This window comes from Heterocephalus glaber, unplaced genomic scaffold (genome assembly GCF_053883595.1).
Source record: "Heterocephalus glaber isolate CG9 unplaced genomic scaffold, H.glaber_assembly_v1.0 deba00001543, whole genome shotgun sequence".
Classification (NCBI taxonomy): domain Eukaryota; kingdom Metazoa; phylum Chordata; class Mammalia; order Rodentia; family Bathyergidae; genus Heterocephalus; species Heterocephalus glaber.
Window position 1 is genome coordinate 1,322,455 of NW_028258336.1, and position 25,533 is coordinate 1,347,987.

General features: G+C 43.2%; 2 protein-coding genes across 10 annotated transcripts in view; one reads left to right on the forward strand and one right to left on the reverse strand.

The window, feature by feature from the left end:
* Pik3r1 (phosphoinositide-3-kinase regulatory subunit 1) overlaps positions 1-25,533 on the reverse strand; it is a 138,040-nt gene that overhangs the window by 69,245 nt on the left and 43,262 nt on the right. For 2 of the 5 annotated variants that reach the window (XM_087189521.1, XM_004862838.4), the window contains exons 1-2: positions 17,862-17,999; positions 6,899-7,611 (exon numbers count right to left, since the gene is read on the reverse strand). In XM_087189521.1, coding sequence (XP_087045647.1) covers positions 6,899-7,250 — 352 coding nt within the window. In that variant the 5' untranslated portion in view covers positions 7,251-7,611; positions 17,862-17,999. Of the gene's footprint in view, positions 1-6,898; positions 7,612-8,550; positions 8,638-10,457; positions 11,776-17,861; positions 18,000-25,533 lie in introns of those variants that run through there. The other 3 variants (XM_004862840.4, XM_004862839.4, XM_087189520.1) reach the window with 3 other exon arrangements.
* LOC147824424 (uncharacterized) overlaps positions 14,848-25,533 on the forward strand; it is a 38,675-nt gene continuing 27,989 nt past the window's right edge. For 4 of the 5 annotated variants that reach the window (XM_087189522.1, XM_087189525.1, XM_087189524.1 and 1 more), the window contains exon 1: positions 14,848-18,700. In XM_087189522.1, the coding sequence (XP_087045648.1) occupies positions 17,015-18,553 (1,539 nt within the window). In that variant the 5' untranslated portion in view covers positions 14,848-17,014 and the 3' untranslated portion in view covers positions 18,554-18,700. Of the gene's footprint in view, positions 18,701-18,774; positions 19,463-25,533 lie in introns of those variants that run through there. The other variant, XM_087189526.1, reaches the window with a different exon arrangement.

Here is a 25,533-nt window from a genome sequence, read left to right on the forward strand (position 1 = left end):
CTAGCTCAGTGGCACCACACCTGCCTCACAACAAGTGCAAGGTCGTGAGTTCAATCCCTGGTACCAAAAAAAAAAAAAGATATAATACATCACACAATTGTGCTTCTCATTTCTAGCTCTCACACCAGGTTATTTTCTTCTAGCTCAGTCTTCAGAAAAAATTTACATCCTTTCTCATGGAAATTTGCTAGAGACAAAGATAAACTTATGTACAATACCCAGCTGTACTGCTAAAATTTGTTTTATTACTAACCAAAATATGAATATGTAAATGGAATTATGTACTTGGAATTCTTACGTGCCATAGGTACAAAATTTTCTCTTTTGATGCTACTTAGCAGACATTAAATCACAATTTGTTTGTTGAATTTCAGAATTTCTAATGTTTACTTTCTCAGATTTACACTTACTGATGAAATGCTTATTATCAGAATTACTCCTGTTTTAGACAAAAATATATTCACCTAAAATCAGAAAAGAATGACACGAAATTCATCAAAAAAATCTATTGATAACTAAGTTTAAAAAGAAATGCCTCTAGGATTCTACGTTTTTGACAAAGAAAATTTTATTATATAATATCATCTTGATTGCTACTGAACAAAAAAGGTTCCTGCTCTTAAATAACTTCTGTAGAGATTTGAGGGCATTCCAACTGTACAGATATGCATATTGGACCCTTTATCCATTTTGGGAAAAAAATAAAAATATCTATAAAGTCAGAAGCCTAAATAAAAGCACATGAACATAGCAGTTCCCTGCATTTGAAGGGTATGCTCCAAGATCCTTCTCGGTGGATGCCTGAAGCCACAGATAAGACCAAACTCTACATTCTATTTTCTTCCTACACACACACACCTGTGATTACAGATTAATTTATAAAGTAGGCACAGTAAGATAGTAAACAAAAAATAACTCATAATAAAATAAATATCACAATATACTTTAATAAAGGTTATGTGAATGTGGTTTCTCACTCAATATCTATTGTTCAGTAAGATTTTTCAGACCTTGGATGACCTCCTGTAACTGAAACATGAACAGCAAAGGCATGGATGAGAGGGAACTGCTATGTATCATTTAAGAAAACATGGGCCAGGGATCTAGCTCAGTGCTTCCACCGCCTGCCTCACACGCCCAAGGACCCAAGTTTGATCCCCAGTACCAAAAAAATAAAGTCATAAGTTGGGGGCCAGATATTTAGCTCAGAGGTTCCACCGCCTGCCTCGCAAGTGCAAGGTCCCGAGTTCAATCCTAGGTACCAAAAAAAAAAAAAACATAACTTGCTCTGCTTAGCTCTTCAATTCTAAAGGACACAGGTCACCATAATCTGGCAGAAAGCTTCTCCCCAAATGACATCACACTGAACTTCAGTCACCACAGCTCCAGGAAAGAGAAAATCAGGTCCTTCCCTTTAAATAACAGCCTGGGGAAGGAGGGGGAGATCTTCCTCTCCTCTCTGGGAATACCCAGGGCAGCCCTGACTCACCCGCCCAGTGCCTCTGCTTGTAAATTCTTCACGTGGCTAAGCCAGCTCAGAGATAGAACCTGCACCCTTTAAAAGGCTGTAAAAGTGAAAATCCTTTCTTCTCGTTGTCAATTTCCTTTTCAAATAACTGCAGACACACAAATTATTAATTACAGCTACTTCCCTTCCTTGTATACAATTTCTGGGGAAACCAAATTACTGAATTTTAAATAAGAAAAGTGTTTTTAACAAATCAAGAACTTAGTAACAAGAATATAACCACTGAAATCTCATGAGGAAAAACTGTTGGAATATGTAGCGCAGTACAGTACATGAATAATACATACTGCAATCACAAAAGAGGGAGTTATGCTCCCCTGATTTTATAAGAAACAGGCCTATGCGTTTAATCATTTTGATATCTTTCAGAAATATATATTTTATTTCCTACTAAAACACAGAAAGCTAACACTTAAATTTTTAGGCCTAGGTAAAACACTCGCAGAGCACTGATGGACTTTGGTGGTTGGTGAGAAGTTAGAGACAGAGCTCAAGAGTCCTATTTTCAAAGATCCTGTATCTGGCTCTGCTTCTCACAAGGGCAGAGTGGTCAGAGACTGCTGAAGGGGCAGTCAGCACCACAAGTCAGAACACTTAGCCAGACATCTGCTGACTTCACGGTGAAGCCGCATTTCAGTAAGAGGAAAGGCAGAGAAAGTGAAGAGAAAACATTCTGAAATAGAACACAATTCATAAAGTAATTCATGAAGCAAGGCAAATTATTTGCATTACTCCAGTTTTCTCAAGGCAAGATTCATGTGTTATGACCACGACGCTTGGCCAAGGTGTGTAATTTGGGACTGGGTCACTACTTTCTGTGCCCTCTGTACAGTGTTAAGTCGATTTATGTGATTTATGACAGCCTTGCTTTCTAGACATGGAGTGACAACCCTGGAGGGACGCTTAAATACTGAGTGTGAAAAATGTAAAAAAAATACAGCTTGGGAAACCATGAAAACAAACACCAATTGCAAGCTATTTTCCTTTTCTGTTTAGAAGGGATTCTAATCGAAATGTAGACCAAGGCAAAATAGTGCTATTTGCTTTCTCTGTGAAACCAGCTGGGACCCACTGTCAAGAGTCCGATGAGGGAAGCCAGGAAGGGTGGGCCGTGAATGGGGAAGACGTGAACTCCACCTCACTGGTGATCTTTCAAGTTAGCAGATTTCACTGCTTTACACAAACTAACACAGTCATCAACTCTCACTAGCCTACATATTCTGCATCAGGATGACTTTAATGAAAGCATCTTAAAGGATGTGTTAAAATGGCTACCTAGAGAAACGATGGTTCCATGAGGTAGCTCACATATGAGAAGCATATATTTTTATGCCCATATCTTTGAAGCCTCATTTCCAATTGATTCTTTTCCTTGTGTGAAAGAGGAGATACAGGGCCCCAGCTAAACAGGGTTGTGTGCAGGACAGTCAAGAGCCAGCACTCAAACAGCTGAGCTCAGAGCCACGACGACATACACCTGGTACACCCTCACACTCTTCTCCTGGACAGAACAGGGAAGATGTCCTCTCCAAAGACCAATCAGGGCTTTCCTTGGTTGTGGAGAAACAAAATAACATGTGATTCTCCTAGTGGTGATTTTACCTCCCATGTAAAGGGAAGGAAATAAAAAGAAAGAGAGAACCAGGCCAGTTTGTGCCACAGGATGCTTGCCAATCATGACACACCTTCCACTCACCCGACTTGTGTAGCTAAAGGCACCGTCTGTCTAACTCACTTTGCGACCAGAACTACCTGTCCCCGAGCTATCCCTTTGGGGGTAGAAGGTAAGTGTCCACGGTTAAGGCCAAGGGCACAGGATGCTTGGATGTGAATATCGCACATGGCAATTAAGCCCTGGTCTCCCAAAGCAGGATAGGCTATTAAGCCCTGTATACCTGCATGTGACATACAAGGCATGTGGCTAATTTCAAAAGCCAGGTGCACTGTGACACTGCTGGAGGATGAGCTTCGACCGGATGCCTCTGCCAACTTTCTGGGGCTCTACTCCACTGTTCTAGAGACTTGGGATAATGAGAAACCATAAAAAGCCCTGCCCACAGGAAGCCTGCAACCCACCCTGGAGAAGAGATGAAATTGCAAAGGTTAGCTAGTAAATGCAGAAGTAAAGGGGCAAGTTTCAGCATGAAACTGGGTTGGGGGGCCAGCTGGCATGACAGAGACTGGGGCTAGAAGGAGAGAGTGGGTCAGCAAGGGTTGTCTGGGAAAGAGCCAGCCAGGCAGAGGGGACAAAACACAGCCATTCAGAGGGGGAGAGCCAAGAGGGGACATCTTGATTGCATCTTTTATCCTTGCCTTCTAGCACAAAATAGTAGCTCAGTTTGCTGAATGAATTTGAGGCCCCCAAATCCACAATTTCCAATAAACAAATTCATTCGATCTATAGGCCAGGACTTCCTAAACGATTGCATCCAAAATGTAACAGCAGAAAAGTGTATTTTCCTAAGAGTTGGTTATTAGATTTCACATGGGTTTTTTTACTTTGAGTTACACTTCACAGCTTTCTTTCCAGGAATATATGGTTCAAGGAAGGAAGGAAGAATGGATTGTCTTATGTGGGGTGGAACCTCTCAGAGAGAGTCTACTTCTGGCTAGAGTCTAACGATGGCTTTCTTTTAAAAACAGATAGAAGGGTGTGATGGGGCTTACCTGTAGTCCCAGCTACTGGGACTGAGCCAGGAGGACAGCTTGAGCCCAGGAGTTCGAGACCAGCGTGGGGAACACAGTAAGACTGTCTCAGAGGAAATGGAGAGGATTCTAAGGCTCAGCAAGATACAGGGAAATGTAGTTAGCTTGCATACTAGTCTGAGCACACTCTTGCCCAGTGTGGTGTGTGTGTGTGTGTGTGTGTCAGGAGTCCACAAGACAGAACTGGATATAGCTCTTAGACCTTGGGGTTTTACTTTCTAAATAAAAGACAGTCAGACACAAAAAACAGCCTAACTCAGGTGGAAGAGTAAAAAGGTAAAAAACAAAAAAGGACAAAAGGACTTGATTATATAAGAGAAGAAAAGAATGAACCTTTCTTGCCATCTTACAGTTTTAAACTGAAAAACTGCACATGAAAATGTACATAGGCAAAGGAAATCAGTCTCACAGGTTCCAACACACACAATTTATCCTTACAACTACTGTCCCTACCACTTGAACATGGGACTAGTGGGAGCTACTGAATTCTCACTTCATAGGAATTCTCACTTCATGTTAATGTTTAGGGTAATACTCTCCTCCTCAGTTCCCTACATTGACTTTACAACCTTTCAATCACTCCTAATTTTTCATTTATATTTAGGCTTTCTCTTTCTAAATACTTTTGAGCACATTATCACGGACCTCTTTCTTGAATCCTGCTAAAAATTTTCATTTTACTCTATCTTCCCATGTACTAAAAAGAAAAATGAACAGGCTGTTAAAAAGTCTCAACTGTCACATTACTAAGAAAGAAAACGTAAAATAATTTGGCATCTAAAAAGAAAAAATCATTTTTCCTATAAAGTCCTACATTTGGACTTTCCTGAATATTACATCCAAGTAAACTTATACCTGATGGCAGTTACCAAATGCAATTTTGTTTAGAAACCATTTTTACAAAATCTTTTTGTCATAATCTTGAGAAGATAACCTTATTACACTTTTAATAATCTCTTCTAATTCAACTGAGATATTTTTATGATTCTGTAACTCTTTGTATTTTGGGACAAATTAAGTCATTTTTCCTTCGGAATGAGCCTACTTAAGGAAGTGTTTCTAACTTTCAAAAAGAGCCAAATTACAAATTTATAATTTGGTGAAGTAAAGTTAATATATTTATATTCAATCTGCTAAGTGAAATGATAAAAGAAATGCAAAATTACACAAGTAGGTGCAGACAAAGTTTTTGAAAAAAACTTGCTTTTTAACTATAGTATAGTAAAAGTTATGAGTAGACTTGAGTAATTATAAAATATAATACAACATTCATTTTAGGATCTAGTAGGGAAGAAAGGGCTTCTCTTCAAGTGTATTTTTAGTAAATTCCTTCACATTTCAACAATAGTCCCAATCCTATTCCCAGTGTTAAAAAGCAGTTTCTGGGCCAGGGATTTAGCTCAGTGGCACCGCACCTGCCTGGCAAGCACAAGGTCCTGAGTTTGATCCCCGGTAAATAAATAAATAGATAGGGCTGGGGATTTAGCTCAGTGATTCCAGCGCCTGCCTGGCAAGCACAAGGTCCCCAGTTCGATCCCTGGTAGCAAATAAATAAAATAAAAAGAAATTTAGGAATCCTAAGAAAATTACAAAGAGCCAGTGATAAATGCAGATCACTGACTATGTAAAGAATAAATAAATAGATAAAAAATAAAGATACTACAACACTAGCAGTATCAGAATTGCCTCCAGAGATCTTCAGCAATATTGAGTCAGGTCTACTTAGTAGCTAATCAGTGCAAGTTAGCTGCATCTGTTTTAAATATATGTTCCCATTCCTTTCTCTGTCTCTGCGGAAAAAAAAGACTACACAAGAAAGAAAAAAATAAAAAGCTTGGGATTTGCTAGTGGGAAAACCAGTATTTGACAAGGCTGATAAGAGTAAGGCCAACCATAACTCTTGTCTCAGTGAGACACCGAACAGAACAAAATTCATATATGAACAGCTGTGCGCCAAGCTGCAAGTGTGGATGTTTCCAGTGAACAGTGAGTGGGCTTTGAGTAGAGGAGGTTTCCACTGAAGAAAAGTATCTAGTGGATTGTATTTTCCACTCAGGATAGCCAAGTAGACCACAGGTATTAATGCTACAAGTGACACTATGATGATGGAAGAAAAACCCCTTACTTTTATGCTAACTCAGGACCACATTTTAGCTTAAGCCAAGTGGTCCTGGAGAGGAAACCAAGAGGTAGACACCAGGTTAGAAAAACAATGACTTCTTCTCTGTTGTGTTCTGTGGTCGTTTTATTACCCTCTACATTTTTCCGCTCAAATTGTATTTATACTAAATACACTTGCTTGCATTAGACTTACCCTCTACTTCCCCAAAGTGATTAGATATATCAATTATAAAAATAAGAATGCAATAGGCATTTAATTCAGTGGCAACTGTAATAATAGTGCTTAAAGTTACTCACTAATCAGGTTCTCAGATACCATCTCCCTAGTTTTATAGCAACTCCTAACCCCACAAAAATAAACTTCTAGCCTTGTACTGTTCAACCCAGGTTTTATGCACCATATAGGATGCCAAGATAACTCCTGCCCAGACAATAGCACCCCAGCCCAAACCTAAGACTTTACCGAGACAGGCAGAGAGAGAGAAAGAGAGAGAGAGAGAGCAAGGAAGAAAAGTCATTAAGTAATGCTTCATCAATGCTGACCTTGTTGCTCAATGTCTGCTTCAGTTTTTGAAGAACCTGGTGCAACAGGAAGGGGTCGAGGTGGCCTGGGCTTTGGAGTGGGAGGTGAGATCTTTTTCCTTCCAATATATTCCACATAAGTCCCCGGGAAGTCCCCCCTCTCCCCAGTGGTTTCATTATAGCCATTTAACCAGCCAATTTCTTCTGGCCGGGCTTCCTGTCCATCACTGAATCCATGTGCAACCAAGGACCCTTTGTTCACAGTTAGTATGTCTCCCAAGTGTAGGTCGATGTCTTCCTCTCTTTCCTTTTTATAATCATACAATGCTCTGTACTGGTAGCCCTCAGCACTCATGTTTGCAGATGTTACCATGCAATGGATGAGTCAGATGGAACACCGCAGTCTAAGTTTGCACTCTGACAGAAAGAGAGTTCAGAGAGTGTGTTAGAATTCCTAATAGGTGTCCAGTGGAGGACACAGGTCCACTCTCCCAAGGCTTAAGAGGAGAGCTGATTGGCCATCCGGCTGTCCATCTGTCCTCCATCAATGGTGTGACTGCAGACAGGCTCTGCTTCCTTGGTGTGCCACAGTCCCCCTGGTTTTCTTCTCAGTAACTTGCCAACACACCGACTCCAGGCTGTCTCTCACGACGAGGCCCAATCCTCTCTGATGTTCTTGTCACACTGTCCATCTGTTGTCTGATTTTACTGTTGCACTCCACACTCAGCTTCACCTAGCAAGGGAAAAACAAGACTTATAAACGAACATCACACTTTGCCATCTGTGTGAATCTGAATTTCTACTTCCATTGACCAAGTATTTAATCAATTTAGCAGACTTGCACAGGCCAGTGTGGGGCTGCATGAGAGCACACACCACTAAGATTAGTAAGACAGTCCTTGCCTTCTAAGAACATGGGGCGGGATGGGAGGAGGGACGTTGGCCTGTGGCAAAGTCTCAGAGATAAGACTAGTACAAAAGGAACCAAAACATTAGGTCAAAGCTGTAACAGAGCACACACTAAATGCTATGGGGATCAAGTGAGGGAGATGTCACATCTAATTGTAATAATATGAAGACAAGAGTGGAATTTGTGGCATGATCCTAGGTACAGAGGTGAGTAAACATTAAATGTTACATTCTGGGAAGAGCTAGAACAGGCAGTTCGATCCCTCTGAAGCCAAAGAGGGAACAGCAGACCTGGGCTGGAAAGACAGGTAGGAGCCATCTGACACCACACATGCCCGTTGAGTGTGTGGATGATCCAGTCCACAATGTGGACCTCTGGAAGGGCAGGGAGAAAGGGCAACAGGGGACTGGAGCTGCACCTGGGGAATCTCAATCTAACTTACCACGATGCATGGAGGCACTGGTTTGGGGCAAGAAAAGAGGTGAAGAAAGTAAAGAAAAGTGTGTTGCAGCAGTCTGGACAAGTGGCCAAGAGGGCATGAACCTGGGAGGAAGTGGTAGCAGGAATGGAAAGGAAAGGGCTGAAGAGGTATCCCAGGGGAGAATGTGTGGGAGGTGGCAAATGCTTAAATGGGAGCAGAGAGAGAGAGGGAGAGGGAGAGAGGCAAAGGGTGTCTGATCCTCTGATCCTGCATTACTATTACTGCAAAGAATATTGTGTCAATACCAGGCAAAGGGAAGCCAGGAGACTCAATGGACTTACAGTGAAGCAGGCCTCCACTTGCTGGGGTACTAGTGGCTGGTTAAAACCTGGGCTGTGATTCAGGACAAGGGACACAGGGATTTGGTAACAATCTGTAAATAAGGCAAAGCTGAATTCAATGAAATATGAAAGCTCATCAAAAGAAAAAAAGTTTAAAAATCATCCAAGGATCACACATTGAGGTTTGATGAACCCAAATGAGAAAGTCAAGGACCAAAGGCAATGCCCTGTCCCAGAAACACAGGACAAGAGGTATCAGGGAGCAACAGGTGATGCCTACAAGTGAGTAAGTCCTGTGTAAGCATCCACACGGGGGAGACCAAGTCAAGGCTAGCAAACCTGAGTTCTGCTCATTGTGGAATCATCACTGACTTTCTGAGAAAGCAGATTCAAGTCTGGTAGTGAGGACAGTCACAAGATTTCCAGGAGTTAAGAAATCAGAGGAAGTGACTATAGTTGCTGTAGAGTACTCACTAAAGTTACCTTACTGGAGGGGAGGTGGGTAAGGAAAGTGTTTTTCTTTTTGTTTTTAAGCACAGAGGAAGCACACCACTGGAGTCAAAGACTCCATAAGGCAGAGAGAGTGTGGAGAAGCCCAAGTGTGCAGCTGATAGGACGCATGACACACACTTTGCACATCATTCATTTCCCACCATTATCTTTATTATAAAGTGTAAACGCAACCAAAAGACTTCAGTTAAATTGGAAGCACAATAAAGCAATAAAAACAAGAGCCACACAATTTCAGGGTGCTATGTCAAAGAGAGCTTTTATAAGTTTTGAAGAGTGAAACACTTCAGAAGTTTAATATTATAGGTACTCTTCAGTGTAGGCAACAGAAGAAGCCAAATTTAATCACAGACTAATTGTTATGTTGGCATTCAGAAGTGTAAAGTATTCAACATTACATGGTTAAAGCCTCTTAGCTGTAATACAATAGCACTCTTAGGAGAGATACATATTAAAGGAAGCAAAAACAAACACTGAAAGTCTTTGTGTATAGAGAATATTAATTTGGGTACTCTACTTTGCATTTCAGTCATCAGAGAAAAAAAATTAATGCAGCCAGCGGAGCATATGAAAAAAAATAAGCTATATTATCTGTCTGAAGAAAGCCTCCCCTTCTGAAAGATCCAAAATCAAATTAAATATTCCTTGCATAAATTCACACAAAAATGTAGAGCTAGCAAATCTCATTTTTAGTACTAATGTACTCTGTACAAAAGAGACACAGAGCTCTAAAGAACACGGAAATTTACATATCCCTAAATGCTTGGAAACCAGGCAATATGCCTAAGAATAATTTAATTCTTCCAAATCTGCCTTGAAATTTTTGTTAGCTTTTCCTGGCAATGTATGTATGTCTTTTTGGAGGGGGAAAAAATCCTAAACTAATAGTCTGGACAGATCTGTATGCTAGCTGCTTCTGCCTAGCACTTCCTCAATTTAAACCACCCAGCAAGCCAGTTCAATGGGATTCTTAACAGAAGGGGAATTATAATGATTCTTCACCCCTGCCAAGTCTCCCAGCAACCATCAACCAAGCCTCTGTTCACAGCACACCTATGCAGCTATGTACACCCCTCACTAGGGGACACTACAGCAAGAAAAAGCTCTGTGACTTTTCAAATTCAGCAAACTGAAAACTATGCTTGAGTCTTTCTGAGGCTAAATCTGTACACAGAGCAAAAGAACCCAGAGGCACCTAACCTAGAGGCTCGACTCCAGAGAGATCCCCACCATACATGCAGAAACCTAGGAGTCTCTACAACAGTCTCTTCTTGCCACTTGTCAGAAGAACCTCACTTCTGTGTAAGAAAAATCCAGTGCAAAACTTTCAGTCCTAGTCTATTACAGGAGGCCTAGATCTTCTATGACTCTAGGACTGTGCATAAAACATACCATACCTGCCTCTTGAGACTCCACAATCATGGCCAGGAAGATGGATGCAGACAGGGCAGGTTAACTGTTTCAAGGTCAGCCATGATTCAGAGCAATGTTGTAAAAGATGAGGGAGAACAGACCAGTCATTTATTTGGGTGGGGACTTGTCCACTTGTGGCTTGGTTCAGAGAGAACTTTGCTGGGCAGAGGAGGCAAGTACCTCTGCCTAACTGCACACTGTACACTTTCTCCTGACTGCCACACCCTTTTTAATGACCGTCATTATCATCAAATACTTATTGGAAGTTGTAGGTATTAACCACATTCAAGCTCCAATACAACCACATAAGGTGGCATTACCCTTATTCTCACTCTACATATGAGAAAATTGTGGGGCAGAAGTTTATCTTGGACATGATTACACTCAGCGATTGAGAGGTAGAACCTATATCTACATTTAAGTAGTACGGCTCCAGAACCCCCACTTTACCACCATTAGAACCTACTGCCTGAACTCTACTTGCTTGGATAACCAAGGGCAGCCTGCGTACTCCATGTCGGTGATGTCAATGATGCAGATCCCTTGCCTTGCCCAAGCTGCCCTCACAGACCAAGCTTGAATGTCTGCCTTTATTCTCAGACAGCACCCTCACTGATAGTCTTTGGCTCTCACAAAAAAATAAAATGAAAAGCCATTATGACTCGGCAGAGGTTTCATCAAGTCCAAGACTTAGCATCACGGCCATGCAAATTTTCTTCCAAAGTGACTCCATTAAAATACATCCTTGCCTAAGAAGTCCATAAACCAGTAAATAAAAAAACTGCTGGGCAAACCACTTTTGGAAGGCTGCCCACTTCTGGAATCCTGCCCACTTCTTTCTATGAGTGTAGCTTCTGTCATCTGTATCCTCTTGGCATCTCTGTCCCCTGCCACTTCCCTGGGTTCCTCACTGCACAATTTTCAACAACTCAACTCCTCCCTGGAGCGACATTTAAATACTGATCTGGAGTTACAAGACTGTCACATCTACGGGACTGGCAAGTTCTCTTTCCTCTCACCCCCAAATTCTCCCCAGAACAGTGGAAGACACAGATACCTGAGGCACTGGGCAGTACCTGTGTAAAATTCCTGATATTGGGGCCCAAAATATCAGACTGACAGAACACATCTTTACCAGATTCACTAGATTATGCTCCATTCTCTTTGGTTAGATATACCTGCTCACTCAACTACTTCACCCTGATCCAAAATACTTATTTATATAGCAAAGGTTTTCATATGTGAATAATATTCATTATATACAGCTTAGTATTTACAAATAACCAAGGCAGTTTTGTGATCTAAGCTCCAACCTATGACATTCATAAGTTACTGTAACAAAAGGTATAAAGAAATTCTATGAACAAATATCAAATTAACTCACTTACAAAACATCGTATGCAACAGTTTCCTAAAGAGAATTATTTTGCTCCATTCTTTTAGCCCTTTTAAGGACTACCTGCAGCCCCAGTAATTGGAAGTACATTTTCACCCAATCTAATATGCTGACCAATTCTTATTGTTTCTTACAATCATTTCTGGCTGGGCACAGTGACACATGCCTATAATCTCGCACTCTGAAGGGCTGCACCAGGATTACAAATTTAAGCCCAGCCTGAGCAATTTAGTGAGACCGGGTCTCAACATTTAAAAAGGACTGGGGATGTAGTTCAGTGTGAAAACCTTGGGTTCAATCCCCAATACTGGGAAGAAAAAAAGTTTCTGATGCTTAACAAACACCAATCTGTGACTGTTTAATGTACAACTGTTTGAAAGAGATTTTCAGTTTAACCCCCTAAGCCCCAGGCATTTGCCAAAGAACCAAACAAAATTCTTTGGAAGGCCCCCTGATTTTGCTGACCTACTACACTACCCTTTTACAAAAGACAGGATTTGGACAATTTGATGAGGCAGGAATAAAAGATATTTTCAGATCACATAAACTAAACCAAGAATGCTGTATATCCTAGTCACGATTCTATACTGCAAAGAAATTAGCAGTTTGGTGCTGGGTGGCAGCACAACATGGGTCTTCAATAGAGGTAAGGAAGTTAAGGGGAGGGAGTCTGCAGTCCTGATAGCCCTACATCCCACCCCACACACCTAACGTGCCAGCTCCAAGTCTAGGGCAAGCTCCCCACTTCAATCTCTTAAAAAAGAAATCTCTTTAAAAGAAATCACTATCTAAAAATCTTTCCACCTACCACATTTTTAGAAATCATAAAAAAAAAAATCAAACAGAACAAAGTTAAAACATTCTAGTAAACAGAATGAGTTATTGCATTTTCAATTTAAAATAATGGACTCAGTGAATTTTATAGTATGTGAATTTCATCTCAATTAAAATAGAATGAAACTGATGGGCTCACCTTAAGACCAAATTTATAGGTATCAAATATCTCAATTCATTTTTTCAACCAATCAGCTAAACAGAGTGTGCTGCTTGCTTCCCTGTGAGGGGCTGGGTGGGTAGTCAGAAGGGGCTGGTGCAAGCCAGAAGTGCTGCAGGCCTCAATCCCTGCCCACAGCCCGTTAAGGGCAGACAGCATGAGCCCACAGGACACAATAAGGAGTCAGGGCTCTTCAGAAAGCCCAGTGACAGGTGCCACTGAGCACAAAGGAGAAGCAGAGAGTGACTCCAGTCCGGCTGCTGGCACCTTGGATCTCTCAGTGGTCAATGCAGAAAGGCTGAAAGAAAGCACAGTGTGACGTGCAGGGCTGAGGAACGGAGCCCATTGCCCACGCCACAAGGCTATCGCCACAGCAGACAGAGGCCAATCGGGTGGCCATGGAAGTAGACCACTGGAGAAGATGATCCAAAGTTTTGTGGAAAACAATGCTATTCCTTAAAATTCTTGGCAGGGAGGTCATATGAACAGAGCCACAGACAGGCCGCTGCACCCATCAGTGCCTAGATATGTAACCTTGAGCAAGTGAATTAAACCTCTCTGCAGCACAGTTTTATCACCTATGAGATACAATAAGCAAACTTACACCTCCCAGGGTCATCAGGAGGATTAAAGGAAATTGCACATATGGAGCAAGGAGCTTGACAATAAGAGCCCAATACAATTAACACTTACTCAGTGCTCACTGTGCCAGGTGCAGTTCTGAGGTATATGAGTGTCAACTCACTTCATCCTTACAATCACCCTAGGCACAATGATCATCCCTATTTTTCAGATAAGAAGAGAAGCAGAGAAAATGTAGACAATGTCCCTAAAGTTACACAGTAAACTGCAGCTATGGTATTCCCACTACTATTTAGTAACAATAGTACTATTAGCACAAAATGTCCCTGACTGCCATTTATATGGTTCGGATTTAAAATGAGAACAGACATCTGCCAGGAGTTTTCTCTCAAACCTCCTCTAAAGGCTGCATACAGCTCTAACTGAATCTCCAAGCTAGCTGAATAAAAAAACCTGCTGGAAGTAGGCAGACAGATAAAGGCTGAGGGTGAACTTTGCCCAACTAGTTCTCTCCCTGAGAGAAGCCCAGGTTCAGGGTGCCTCAGTAGAGGTCAGGGTGAAGGAGACCTGGGAGGGGGGAGGGGGGCAGGTGGTGAAGTTAGAGAACAATATTGCTCCTCAACAGTTTGCAGAGTGCTCGCTGGTCTGCCTCATAGAGAAAAAAATGAGCAGAGTAATTCAACTCCCCAGGGGCTGAAGGTGGCTGTGCCCTCTCGATGCTACTCCAGTTCCTGGGCAGAGTTCCAGGCTGGGGTCACGGGGCAGCCCAAGAGGAAGGCAAGGGGCAAAGCTAGCCAAGGCTAGGCATCAGGGCTGAATCAGCCCCAACACCACTGGTGGAGCCTCCTCACACTCTGGCCAGACTCCTGTGACTTCTATACTCTCTGGGGTGTTCATTAACTTGAAAACTATTTTGAATACAGGTGCCTGTGGGTATGTATGTGATACCAAAAACAATGGTGGCAGAATAAAATCTACAAAGGTGTTTTTTTTTTTCAGTAAAAGTAATACTATACTCATTCTATCCTTTCCCAAAAACAGAAGGGGGAGGAACCTAACATAAACTAAATGCACAAATGTATAAGTAATGACATAGTCTATTTTTCAGTTCATTTGGCTTAGTGTACATGAAATGCCTTTTAATTGCCGCTCTTAGGCAAGTTATTTCAATAAGAGCATTGGCAGAATCTTGGCAAGTAATCACATTACGGTGTAGTGGGTGAGGATGGAAAAAAAAATAACAAGTACAGTAAAACAAATACTTTAAACATTGGCTGAACATGGTAGCACATCCCCTATAATCCCAGCATTCAGGAGGCTGAGGCAGGAGAATAGCTGTGAGTTCATAGCCAACCTGGGCTACATAGTAAAAGTTCAAGGCCAGCCTGAACTTCATAACATGACCCTGTCTCAAAAGCACCAAAAAAACAAATTATAACCTAGATTTTTAATAAAAAACTGCAATGTGATTTATGTCTCCTAAACTAACAACTAAATCGAGGGCCAGGATTTAGCTCAGTGGTGGCACTGCCTGCCTTGAAAGCACAAGGTCCTGAGTTCGATCCCCAGTTCCAAAAAAACCCCAAACAAACAAAAAAAACTAAATCGATAACCCCTTCCATTGATTACTAACTTTCTAGTCTTGCAGGACTTCGCTATGATACGTCATGTTCTTGCCTCTACGGGCAAAGGCCTTATGCCGGGTAAGAGAGATCTGTGGTCAGTCTGTCTAAAACATATAATACATGGGTACTTAAGCATTTCTCTTTTCTTCTGCATTGTATACACCTCAAACATTAGAGAATTAAAAGTAAAAACATGCAAACCTTATCTCAGCTTGCTATATTGTACTTGCCTATTAAATCAATTTTTTCCAGTCAGCTAATTCACAATCTCTTTATTCAATAAGGCACATTTTGCAAATCACAAAATGCAAACACAATAAAAGCTGAACTAGAATTGTTCCTGTTTTAAGGACTATGTAGACAGTCTTTCAAAGTGGATGCCTTTTTACAATACTCCCTTGAAATACCTGGGAGGGGGAAAAAAAGAACTTTCAATCAACATACCAAACCCAAAAATTAGATGGCATTCATGAGAAAATTTAATTAAAGGAATGGCCATACTTTTAACATTATAAAGCTGGGCAAGGTGAATAGGTTTGCACTTAAGATTCAAAGCCCTTCCAGAAATCAGCTTAGGTGTAAGGTGTAATAACTGACATTTCCAGAAGATAAATGCCTACCGTCTCACTCCTGTCCATAACCAAAAGAATATTCCTGTAACTTACTGTGTCACTTCTGTTTCTCAAAACCAATTTTACACTAGAAATGTATGAAACAAAAAAGCTAAAGAAAACAATATATTTAATCAATGGGAAGTGAAACGCTTGTTTACACGAATTATACAGCATCACAGATGTGAAGACAGTGCTGTTGCTATCAGCATTTTTTTTTTTGGTTCCGGGGATCGAACTCGGGTCTTTGCGTGCTATCAGCATTTTTAAAAAAACAGATAAGAGCTGATAACAATATGTACATTGCAGAGTTGTTATGCAACTAAGAACGTGTCCCAAATTAAGATTAAGGTTAAAAATAAATGTACCAAGAACCGGGGATTTAGCTCAGTGGTAGCTCAGTGGTTCCGCAGCCTGCCTCACAAGCACAAGGAGTTCAAGCCCCAGTACCAAAACAAACAAAAAAGTAAATGTACCTAACACGTTGAAAGCCAATATTAGACACATAAAACTTTCTTCCAAACATAAAAATCTACAGGTTGCTATGAAAAAACTAGTATGACCCTCAGATGCCTACCTGTGACTGTCACATCTAGCCTCTCCACTTGGCCTTTTCAATTTAAGCTTTGACTCTGTGCCAACAAAATTTAGAGCTTAAAAAAATTAAAATATTCTTTACAATGAGCAAAACACTTGTAGCCCAAAGTTTATGCAACTTTTATACCTAGGAAAGCTATCATCTGCTTGCTTTTAAGTGGTTTATTTCAAGAACAGAGTAATCGTCAAAAAAGATGCTTGTGCCTTTTCCAGTGCTGAAGTCATCAAATTCCTGATTTGTACTTGAACATCAATCACCCCAAAACCTGTCTCAGAAATGAACCTGTCTGCCTACTCCAGTCTTTCCTAGCTAATACCTAACCTATCTTTAAGGTTGCCAAAACGTAACAGAAGCTAATGAAATATTAAAATGCAATTCCACATAAAGCCTAGGTCAAAAAGCTTTGTGAATATCCCGCCTAACAACTAAAACTCGAAACTCCTCACACTGAAATGACAATCTCGTGCTGCATTCAAAACCCGGAACTGCTTTATCCATTCCTATTTCGCACTGACTGACAAAGAGGAAAAGAACGGGGTGAAAGGAGGACCCTAAAGTCCTGAAACCCCCAAGTTAAGAGTGAACTCCCTCTCGGACTCCAAGAGCGCCGCAGCTCCTCCCGGAATAACCTTTCCGGTCGTCACAGCGCCCGAAGCAGAATTCCCCCCAAATCCAGTTCCTACACATTCTGCATTCAACATGTAACAGCCATTCTGCTCACATCCTTGCATTTTCATGCTCAAATTCTGGTTCTCAAAATGCAATTCTGCAAGCGGGTACCGGGCCGGAGCTTTTCTGCTCTTTGTCTCGGAATCTGCCGGGCAGTTTGCCTTGGGAAGACTACTGGAGCTGCGGCTCCCACCCCCACCCACTCCCCCAGCCCCGATATTTCAGCTCCGGCATGCACACTCGCTCGCTCTCCCAGCCGGCTCCATATTGCTGGGCAGGTCCCTCCGGTCTTGCCCCGAGTTACAAAAAGCTGGATTTCCGGGCGATGCCGAGACCCCGCTAAAGGTGCCTCCAACAACCTGCCCCGCGCTGGACGCCGAGTCCGGCCCCGGCGACCGACCTCCCAGAGGCGCACTTCCCCCACCCCGGAAGAGGAGGGCAGCCAACTTCGGAGGGCGGGGGCTAGGGCGCGCTAGGGGACCTCGGGGACCCCGCCTGCTCTCCCGGGGCCGCGACCTCGGCTGCAGCTGGAGGCCGCGGGGGAAGGGAGCGCTGCTCTCCGAGGAACCGGCAGCGGCCAAGGCGCCCTCCACCGGGCCGGGCCCAGGAGGCTGCAGCACGGCGACAGGGAGACCCTCGGAAGCGTGCGGCGGCGGAGGGGAGCCCGCGCTCCGTGGCACCCCGGGGCGAAGGCGTCCGCGGTGGGCAGCGCCGGCTCGGGGGCCGGGACGGAGCCAGCAGCGGCCGCGGCGTGCATGGAGCTGGCCCCGGGCCGGGGAACGCTGCCGCCCCCTTCCCGGGGCCGGCGCTGCAGAAGCAGAACCGACCGCGGGTGACAGGAAGAGCGGCCGCCGCGCGTGCACGTACCTCCTCCCCCTCCCGGGCACACACACCGGACCCGCCGCGCCCCTACCTCCCCGCTGGCGCTTCCTTCCTCCGCGGGCTCGCGCTGCAGCGGCCTCCCGAGCGCACTGCTCCGACGCGCCTCCGAGCCGGCCAACCCTGCCCGTCGATCCCGGCTCCACGTCTCCGACCCGCTCGTCCACCGCCCTCGCCGCGGCCGCCGCTTCCTCCAACGCCGCTCCAGCTGCTAGCTACTCCTCTCCGTGCAGCCGCGGCTCCGGCGCCCGGCCCCGCCCCCGAGCCCGCGCCAATCAGCGCGCGCGGCCCCGCCCCCTGAGCCCGCGCCGAGCCCTCCGCCTCTGCCCCTCACCGCGCCGGGCAACCTGGGTGGGGGCGCCGGCTCCAGCCAGCCGACCCTGCCTGTGGCCTCCCTCGCCTTCGGCCCCCACCGTGGGCATGCCCTGGGCGGCCTGGCCGCTCGCTGCCTCCGTGGTGGAGCGCCGCAGCCTGAATCGTCCCGGGCTGGCCCGGCTGCTGGGCGTCTCCTGGTCCCGGGGCGGGGGTCTGGGGAGGGCGCGGGCAAGTTCAGGCCTCCCTGGGGACCGGCTGTTCCAGTGCAGCCCCGGCTCCCAGCAGAGGGGGTGGGGTGAGGAGGACGCGGAATCCTGGGCTCGCCATAGCTTGGGGGCCTTGCAGTTCCTGGCCGCGCCTGCACGGCCTCCCCAGTGGCGCTCCCGGGGTGAAGGAAGGGTGAAAGGGTGAACCGGAGGGACGAGTGCCCAGGCCTGCCGCGTCTCCAGGAGCCTGCCACCGCTGCCTGCAGAGCAGACGGGACCTCGGCACGGGAAGTGCTCCGTGAGGAGGGTGCAAGCTGGCTGATCTCTTCAGTCCTGAGATGACCGAGCAAATGTAGGTCGCTAGTGGTAGGGTGGGAGCTCAGATGAATTACATTGTTTATTAAATGTGTGCGTTGTAAAATGCAGATCCTTCGAGTAGTAATCACTACTTAAGCTGCTCAAGAGAAATTTGATGTTCAAACCTTCCACTGATAGATGGAATGCCAGCACTTGTGTTCTACTCCTTCCCATTAAAACCTGTGAGAGTTTGGGTTTTTTGTTTTGTTTTTTAAAAACAGCTCTTCCCACATTACCATGTTTGCAGATTAGAGGTCTGCACGGACCCACCTTGCTTGCCCTGAAGTCCTTTTTGCAAGTCTTTCCTAGTGTCCTTACGGAAAACTACTTTTTGAAAAGAAAGAAAAGCACTCAGACCTTTGTCATACTTTGAATGTGGTGATTATTTCTGTGGGCATTGGAAGTAGGAGAAAGAACATTATTGAAATGCATTGCCTATCTTTACAAAATATAGTCACTTTTAAAGGAGACAGCCTAATGAAAAAGTTCCACTTTAGGCTATTTTAGGCTTCAGGTGCTGCTGTTTCTGTTATTCCAAGATCTCTTGAAGCTGAAATACAAAAAAGTAGCTGCCCATGTCATGTTCAAGAATCTACTTTATCTAAAAGTAAATATGAAATTTACTAAGATGTGGTCTTCGCACCTACTATGTGAAATGCAGGGCCTCATTGTAATCTGAGCTTTGTAGATAGGATGATGTGTCTCACCTTGTAGTAGAATTACTTTGATCCAATCCAATAAATTCAAGTGAGACTGCTGTAGTGTTCACAGTATTTCCTTTAGGTGCAACTCTGGAGAAACTGAAAATCAAACCTTACCAGCTATCTCCTTTTGTATAGGCCAAGTTCCTGGATTTAATGCACTACACAATATAAACTCCCTAATTGTGCTTCCTTTTTAAGACAGTTTGGCAATTTATTTCCAGCATATGTTGGGTTTTATTTAATTTTTCCATCATATTTGAACACATAGCTTAAGTTCAAAGAGTGGCCCGTGGAAAAAAAAATAAGGTTCTTTTTCCATGTACAAATACCTAATAGATTTGTGTTTGTTTCATTTGTATAAAATTGACACCTCCTCTCCGTATCACTACTATTTTCTTTTTCTGTTGATTTATATGAAGTAAAAGCAAAAAGGCAACAAACGAGTATTTAAATTAGTCTTTGAGGTAACTTTTAGTAAAATCTCACTGGTAATTCCACAATATAACTTGCAAAAGAAGAAGTCATGTGGCAAGGCCAGGAGCCCTTTGCTTCGGCTGCCTTCCTCTCCTCTCTCCAGAATAGCTACATTAAGCATCTCTGAAGAATTTCCTGGGAATACCAAATTATCTGTCCTCACTCATTTAGAAATGCTGGGATGGAACCCATCGCTCTGTTTTAATTAGCCTTCCAAGTCATCTAATGCATGCTAGGGTTTGAGGACAATTGCTGTAGGGCAGTGGCTCCACAGCAAGCTGTTTATATCACTGAAACTCTAAAAGGTTCCCCCTCACTGCTTTAAGGCTTCTAGGAATACAGACGAATCCACCATAATAAAATGTGCTTAGAAGCCTATAAACAATTTAATCCGCAATGGCCAAACAGTTGGGTCTCAGGTAATGCCACCAGGGAGAATCTCAAAATGGCAGAGAATATACAGTCTCCAAAAGGATGCAGTAGTGTCGTGCATAATGCATAGCAGCAAAGGTGGTTTTGAGGTCAGATGTATGAAGTCAAGAACCCCCGATACCAAGAAAGGCTTTAAGTGGCTGAAGAAAGCTGAGAAAATAGCCTCCTCAGAGATGACCAGTAGGATACTCTCCTTTGCCATCTCGCGCCTCCTTCTTTAATAATCTGAGTGTTAGGATATGTTTCCCTTAGACATTAAACCTAAGTATATATTTTAGGGTTCAAAGCCAAAACAAAGTACAAATGCCTTAGAGGAGTGATGGTGAGCATTTTAGAGCTTTCAATGATACCAACAGCCTGCTGTGGCATGCATCCCATAGGTTTGCCACCACTGCCTTAAAGCCTTACTTTTTTTTTTTAGAGACAGGTCTTCGCTATGTAGTTCAGCCTGGCCTTGAACTCACTATGTAGCCCAGGCTGCCCTTGAACTCACAGCAATCCTTCTGCCTCAGCCCGCTTAGTGCTGGGATTACAGGCGGTGCACCACCACACCCGGCGAACCTTGCTTCTCAAAGTGAGGTCCATGGACCAGCAGCATTGGCACCTTACAAGAGCTTTAAAAATGCAGAATCCTAGCCCCTGTATCAGACCTACTGGATCATAATTTTCAGTTTAGCCAGATTCCCAGGTGATTCATATGCAAGTTTAAGAAACTCTATCTTAGATTGTGTCTTCAATTTTGGCTACATTATTGCCATTGCCTGGGAAGCTTATAAAAATCCCAATACATAGTCTGTATCCAAGACAGATTATATAAAAATCTCTACAGGTGAAAAGCAGGTATTATTAACTTTTAAATCTCACATGATTCAAAGAAGCCAGGTTTTAAGAGCCCCTGGCTTGGGGAATCCAGGTGGAACAGATGCCATCAGCTAAGCCAGCTGGGAAGACTAAACTTCAAATGGCTGGCCTTATAGGGCCAGCTGATGCTGGAGGTCAACTGATGGTCTCCATGCAGAAGAGTGGGCCCAGATTTGCCAGATTTTCCAATTTCACAAAGAAGTTAGAAATATAGTACAGATTTTTATGAGCAATTTCCCAATCATCAATTCTGGCAATTAAGTCAACATTGTTTTGAAATGTGTAATAGGCCACATCAGTGCAATACTTAGTGTTGTACAATTTTGTGATGATGTAGGTCATAAAGTCACTGAAAAAGAGTACTGGCTTGTTAAAATGCTTACTAAAGACACATGTAGTTTACATGTTCTGTTCATTAATATTGTAGGGTAGGCCCTTAATGTCTGAGAGTCAGTAAGGGGTGAGCCAAACACTATGGCTTTTTGTCCAACAGTTTCTGTTTTCCTTTTATCCTGTCTGATACCTGAAAAGTGTCTTAGCTACTTTTGGGGAGTGTCTTAGTTACTTTTCTCATTGCTGGGACAAAATACCCAACACCCACAAGTTAAAGGAAGAAAGGTTTATTTTGGATCACTATTTGTAAAGATTTCACGCCACAGTCAGCTAACTCCGAGGCAGGGCTGTGTGGCAGAGCGGCATCTCAGAGGAGAACCAGTCCTGACAGGGGAGGCAGGAGGCAGTGAAGCAGGGGTGGGGGAGGAGGAGAAAGCAGAGAAAGCTTGCCTTTCTATGCCTTTATACTCCATTCAAGTTACAAGCCTATTTTTTGGTACCACCCATGCCCACGGTGGGGCTTCCATTATCTACACCCTTAATCCACATTCACACACACTAACCCAGCCACCTTCAAAACTCCCCACCTATGACCACATGAGGCTTTGGGGTCATCTATATACAAGCCATACCATTCCACCTCTGGCCCCCAAAATACTCATGCTAATCTCTTTATGCAAAAGGTATTTATTTAGTCCATCTCTGCGAGTTTCCAAAATCCTAACAGTTTCAGCATTGCCGAAAAGTCCAAGTCCAAAGTCTCCTCTGAGGTTTAGGGCAACTCTTAGCTGCTAGCCCCTGTGCAAATGAAAAGAAAATTAAACACTTCCAACATACAATGGCACAAAATAAACATTCCCATTCCAAATAGAGGGATGGAAAGGAATGGGAGCAAAACAAGCCCAAAATCCAGCAAGGCAAACATTAAGTCCCATAGTTCCATGTCCAACATCCAGTGTAATCGGTGGCAAGATGTGAACACCATAGGGCTTGGATGGCTCCACCTCTATAGCACTGCTGGTGGTTGCAGCTCCCATGGCATCTCTCTTGGGCCAACTTTGCTCATGGTGTGCAGCTTTCCTTACCCAATCCACATTCCTGGCTTCTGCAACCTCTGGGGTCTCCACTGCACCCTCAGCTTTACCCTCAAACTTTCATGCACTGCCCTCTCGGGGCCACACTGCCTGGCCTCCCAGGCACTTTTCTGAAATCAGGGTGGAAGCCTTCCTGCCCCTACAACTCTTGGATTCTGCATGTGCCTAAAACCAGCATCATGTGAATGACGTCAAGGTCTGTCACCAGCTAGAGTAGTAGTCAGGCTTCCTTCTCTTTTGGCTTCAGGGATCAAGTGCCTGGATTGCTGAGCTCTGTGAACCTAATCCTGAGGGGAAAAAATTCCCCAGACTGCAGCCATTCTGGAACATGGTGCCCTGGGGCTCTCTTCTCAAAGCAAAGTCTTTCACTTTTGCAGTTTTGAGGCCATAAAGGTAGAGCCCTTGCTGGTTCTTGTGATGCCCTTGGGCCACCTTTTTCTTTTGTCCTTTTGTCCTTTTCTTATATGCTTGGCTTTTAATTACTAATCTTTTCAGCAACCAAGTTCTCATCTGTTTCATCCTTACAGGGTGCAACTTTACTGGAGCTTTCTTTTTGGCCAAGCACACAAATTTTAAAATCATTCTGCTGGGCTGTTTGCTCATGATTCTCAATATACATCTGGCTAAAGGCCCCCAACAGTAGCCATTCCATGGCCTCAACATTAGAATGCCTTGAAATTTCTTCCACAGGATTAGTCAGCTGCCCTTAATCTCAGTCTCAGGCAAAGTCTCTGATCATGAGCAAAATGCAGACAAATTTTCTCCCAAAGCTTAGCACATATGGTCTGTAGTCCAACAGCCAATAAAGTCCTTGTTCCTAAGAGAGCCCTCCTGAGCCTGATTTTTACCAGCAGCATCGCTATCAGCATTCTGGGCTTCTGACCTATGACCAGAATTTCCCATCAAGTTCAGTTTACAGCATTCCAGGGCTGCTTCTTCAGTCTTCATCTCCAAATCTTCTCAAACTCTTCCTGAAAGTCCTTTCAAAGGCTCCTGAACTACATGGCCAGGTAGTGTGATAGCATTGATACACTTCTCTGGTACTAAAATCTGTCTTAGTCCCTTTTCCAGTTGTTGGAACAAAATACCTGACACCCCCAAGTTAAAGGAGGAAAGATTTATTTTGGCTCACAGTTTGCAGAGGTTTCAGTCCACAGTCACTCCAAGGCACGGTGGAGTGGGAGAGGGCCATCACAGAAGAAAAACAGTCCATGATAGGTAGGCAGGAAGCAGAAAAGAACAAGAAGGAGGCAGAGGAGAAGCAGAAGCAGCCAGCCTGTCCTCTTTCTGTCCCTTTATGTTCTGTATTCCATCCAGGGTACAAACCTATTTATTGATTGGCGCCACCCATATGGAGGGTATGGCTTCCATTATCCACACCCTTAATCCACATTCCCACACCCTAATCCAGCCACCTGTGAAACTCCCCATCTATGATCACATAAGGCTTTAAGGGGATATCCAGATACAAGCCATGAGAGGGAGAAATACAATCTGTGTATTACTTAGCTTTACAGTGTTATCCAGGTAAAGCACTATTATAGAGCAACATGAAAAAATGTATTGACTAGGATGCTTACTAGGAGAGTAAGAATTCAAAGGCAAACAGTGCTATAATCATCATTCTTCTGCTTCTTAGCTTATAAAGTTGTTACGAGGTATTAGGACAGGGAACTTCTGACTGTACCAGAGGGAAAGTCAGATCTTAGTCACAACACTCAAAAGCCTGCTTTGGGGACCCCTATCTCTTAACCCTTTAGTCCCCTGTACTTTTAGAATAAGTTTGTAAATAAATCTACCAGCACGATGTGGAAATGATGAGATACCTCGATGACAGCTTTAGTTAAATTTATTCAATATTTGCTCTCAAAAACACCTGTAATAAGAAAATTAGAGGGCTGGGGAGTTAGCTCAGTGGTTCCGGCGCCTGCCTTGCAAGCGCAAGGTCCCATGTTCAATCCCCGGTACCAAAAAAAAAAAAAAAAAGAAAGGAAAGAAAATTAGGCTTTCGTACCAAAAAACCAAAAAAAAGTAATCTCAGTTGAGTAAATAAAGTATGAAACATAGAAGCAAATTTTTGTGTTGTCATTTTCTGGAAAGCAAAGGCTACTTTTATACAACTCTAGCAGCTAATCAGTTCCCTGATACATAATGAGGCACTCAGTAAGAAAGAAAGAACTGAAGGGTAAAATGAAACTTGACACTAAGTTCTTATATTTGTGACTATTAAAACCTTATAATACAAGTGCTACTTCAATATCATGTCTGAAGGTCGGGTAAGTCAGAGCGAGACTTGAGGACAGACCAATAGGGTCACCCATGCTGCCAGTTCTACAAATTGTGCTAAACTGATACCAAGTATGAGGATAAATGAAAAGTCACAGGCAAGGAATAATGAACTTTGACCTTACATCTCACCATATAAAAATTCACTTAAAACAGATAATAGCCCCCAAATTAAGAACAAAACCTCTAAAACATCTAAAAGAAGACATAGGTTTATAAAATATTTTTTAGTATTAGAACACATAAAGCTTAAATGATATAAAAGGCAAAAAATCATCAAGTTGGACTTCATCAAAGGTAAAATTTTTTTTATCTTCTAAAGATGCTGTTAAGAAAATAAAAAACCAAATCTTGCTAGGAAAATATTTGCAAAATATATATCCAACAAAGGACTTGTATTTAGACTACACTAGAACTTTTATAATTCAGTAATTTAAAAAATGGTTTTAAACATTGGTCTAAAGATTTGAACAACATCAGCAAATATATATAGATGATAAACAAGCTCATCCTTAGAAGCATCTTTAATCATTATGAAAATGCAAATTTAAAACATGTCAAACAGATACCTGTATATCAAAATTTACAGAAGCAGTGTTCAATAACAGCCAAAAACTGGAAACAATCTAAGTGTTCATTAACAT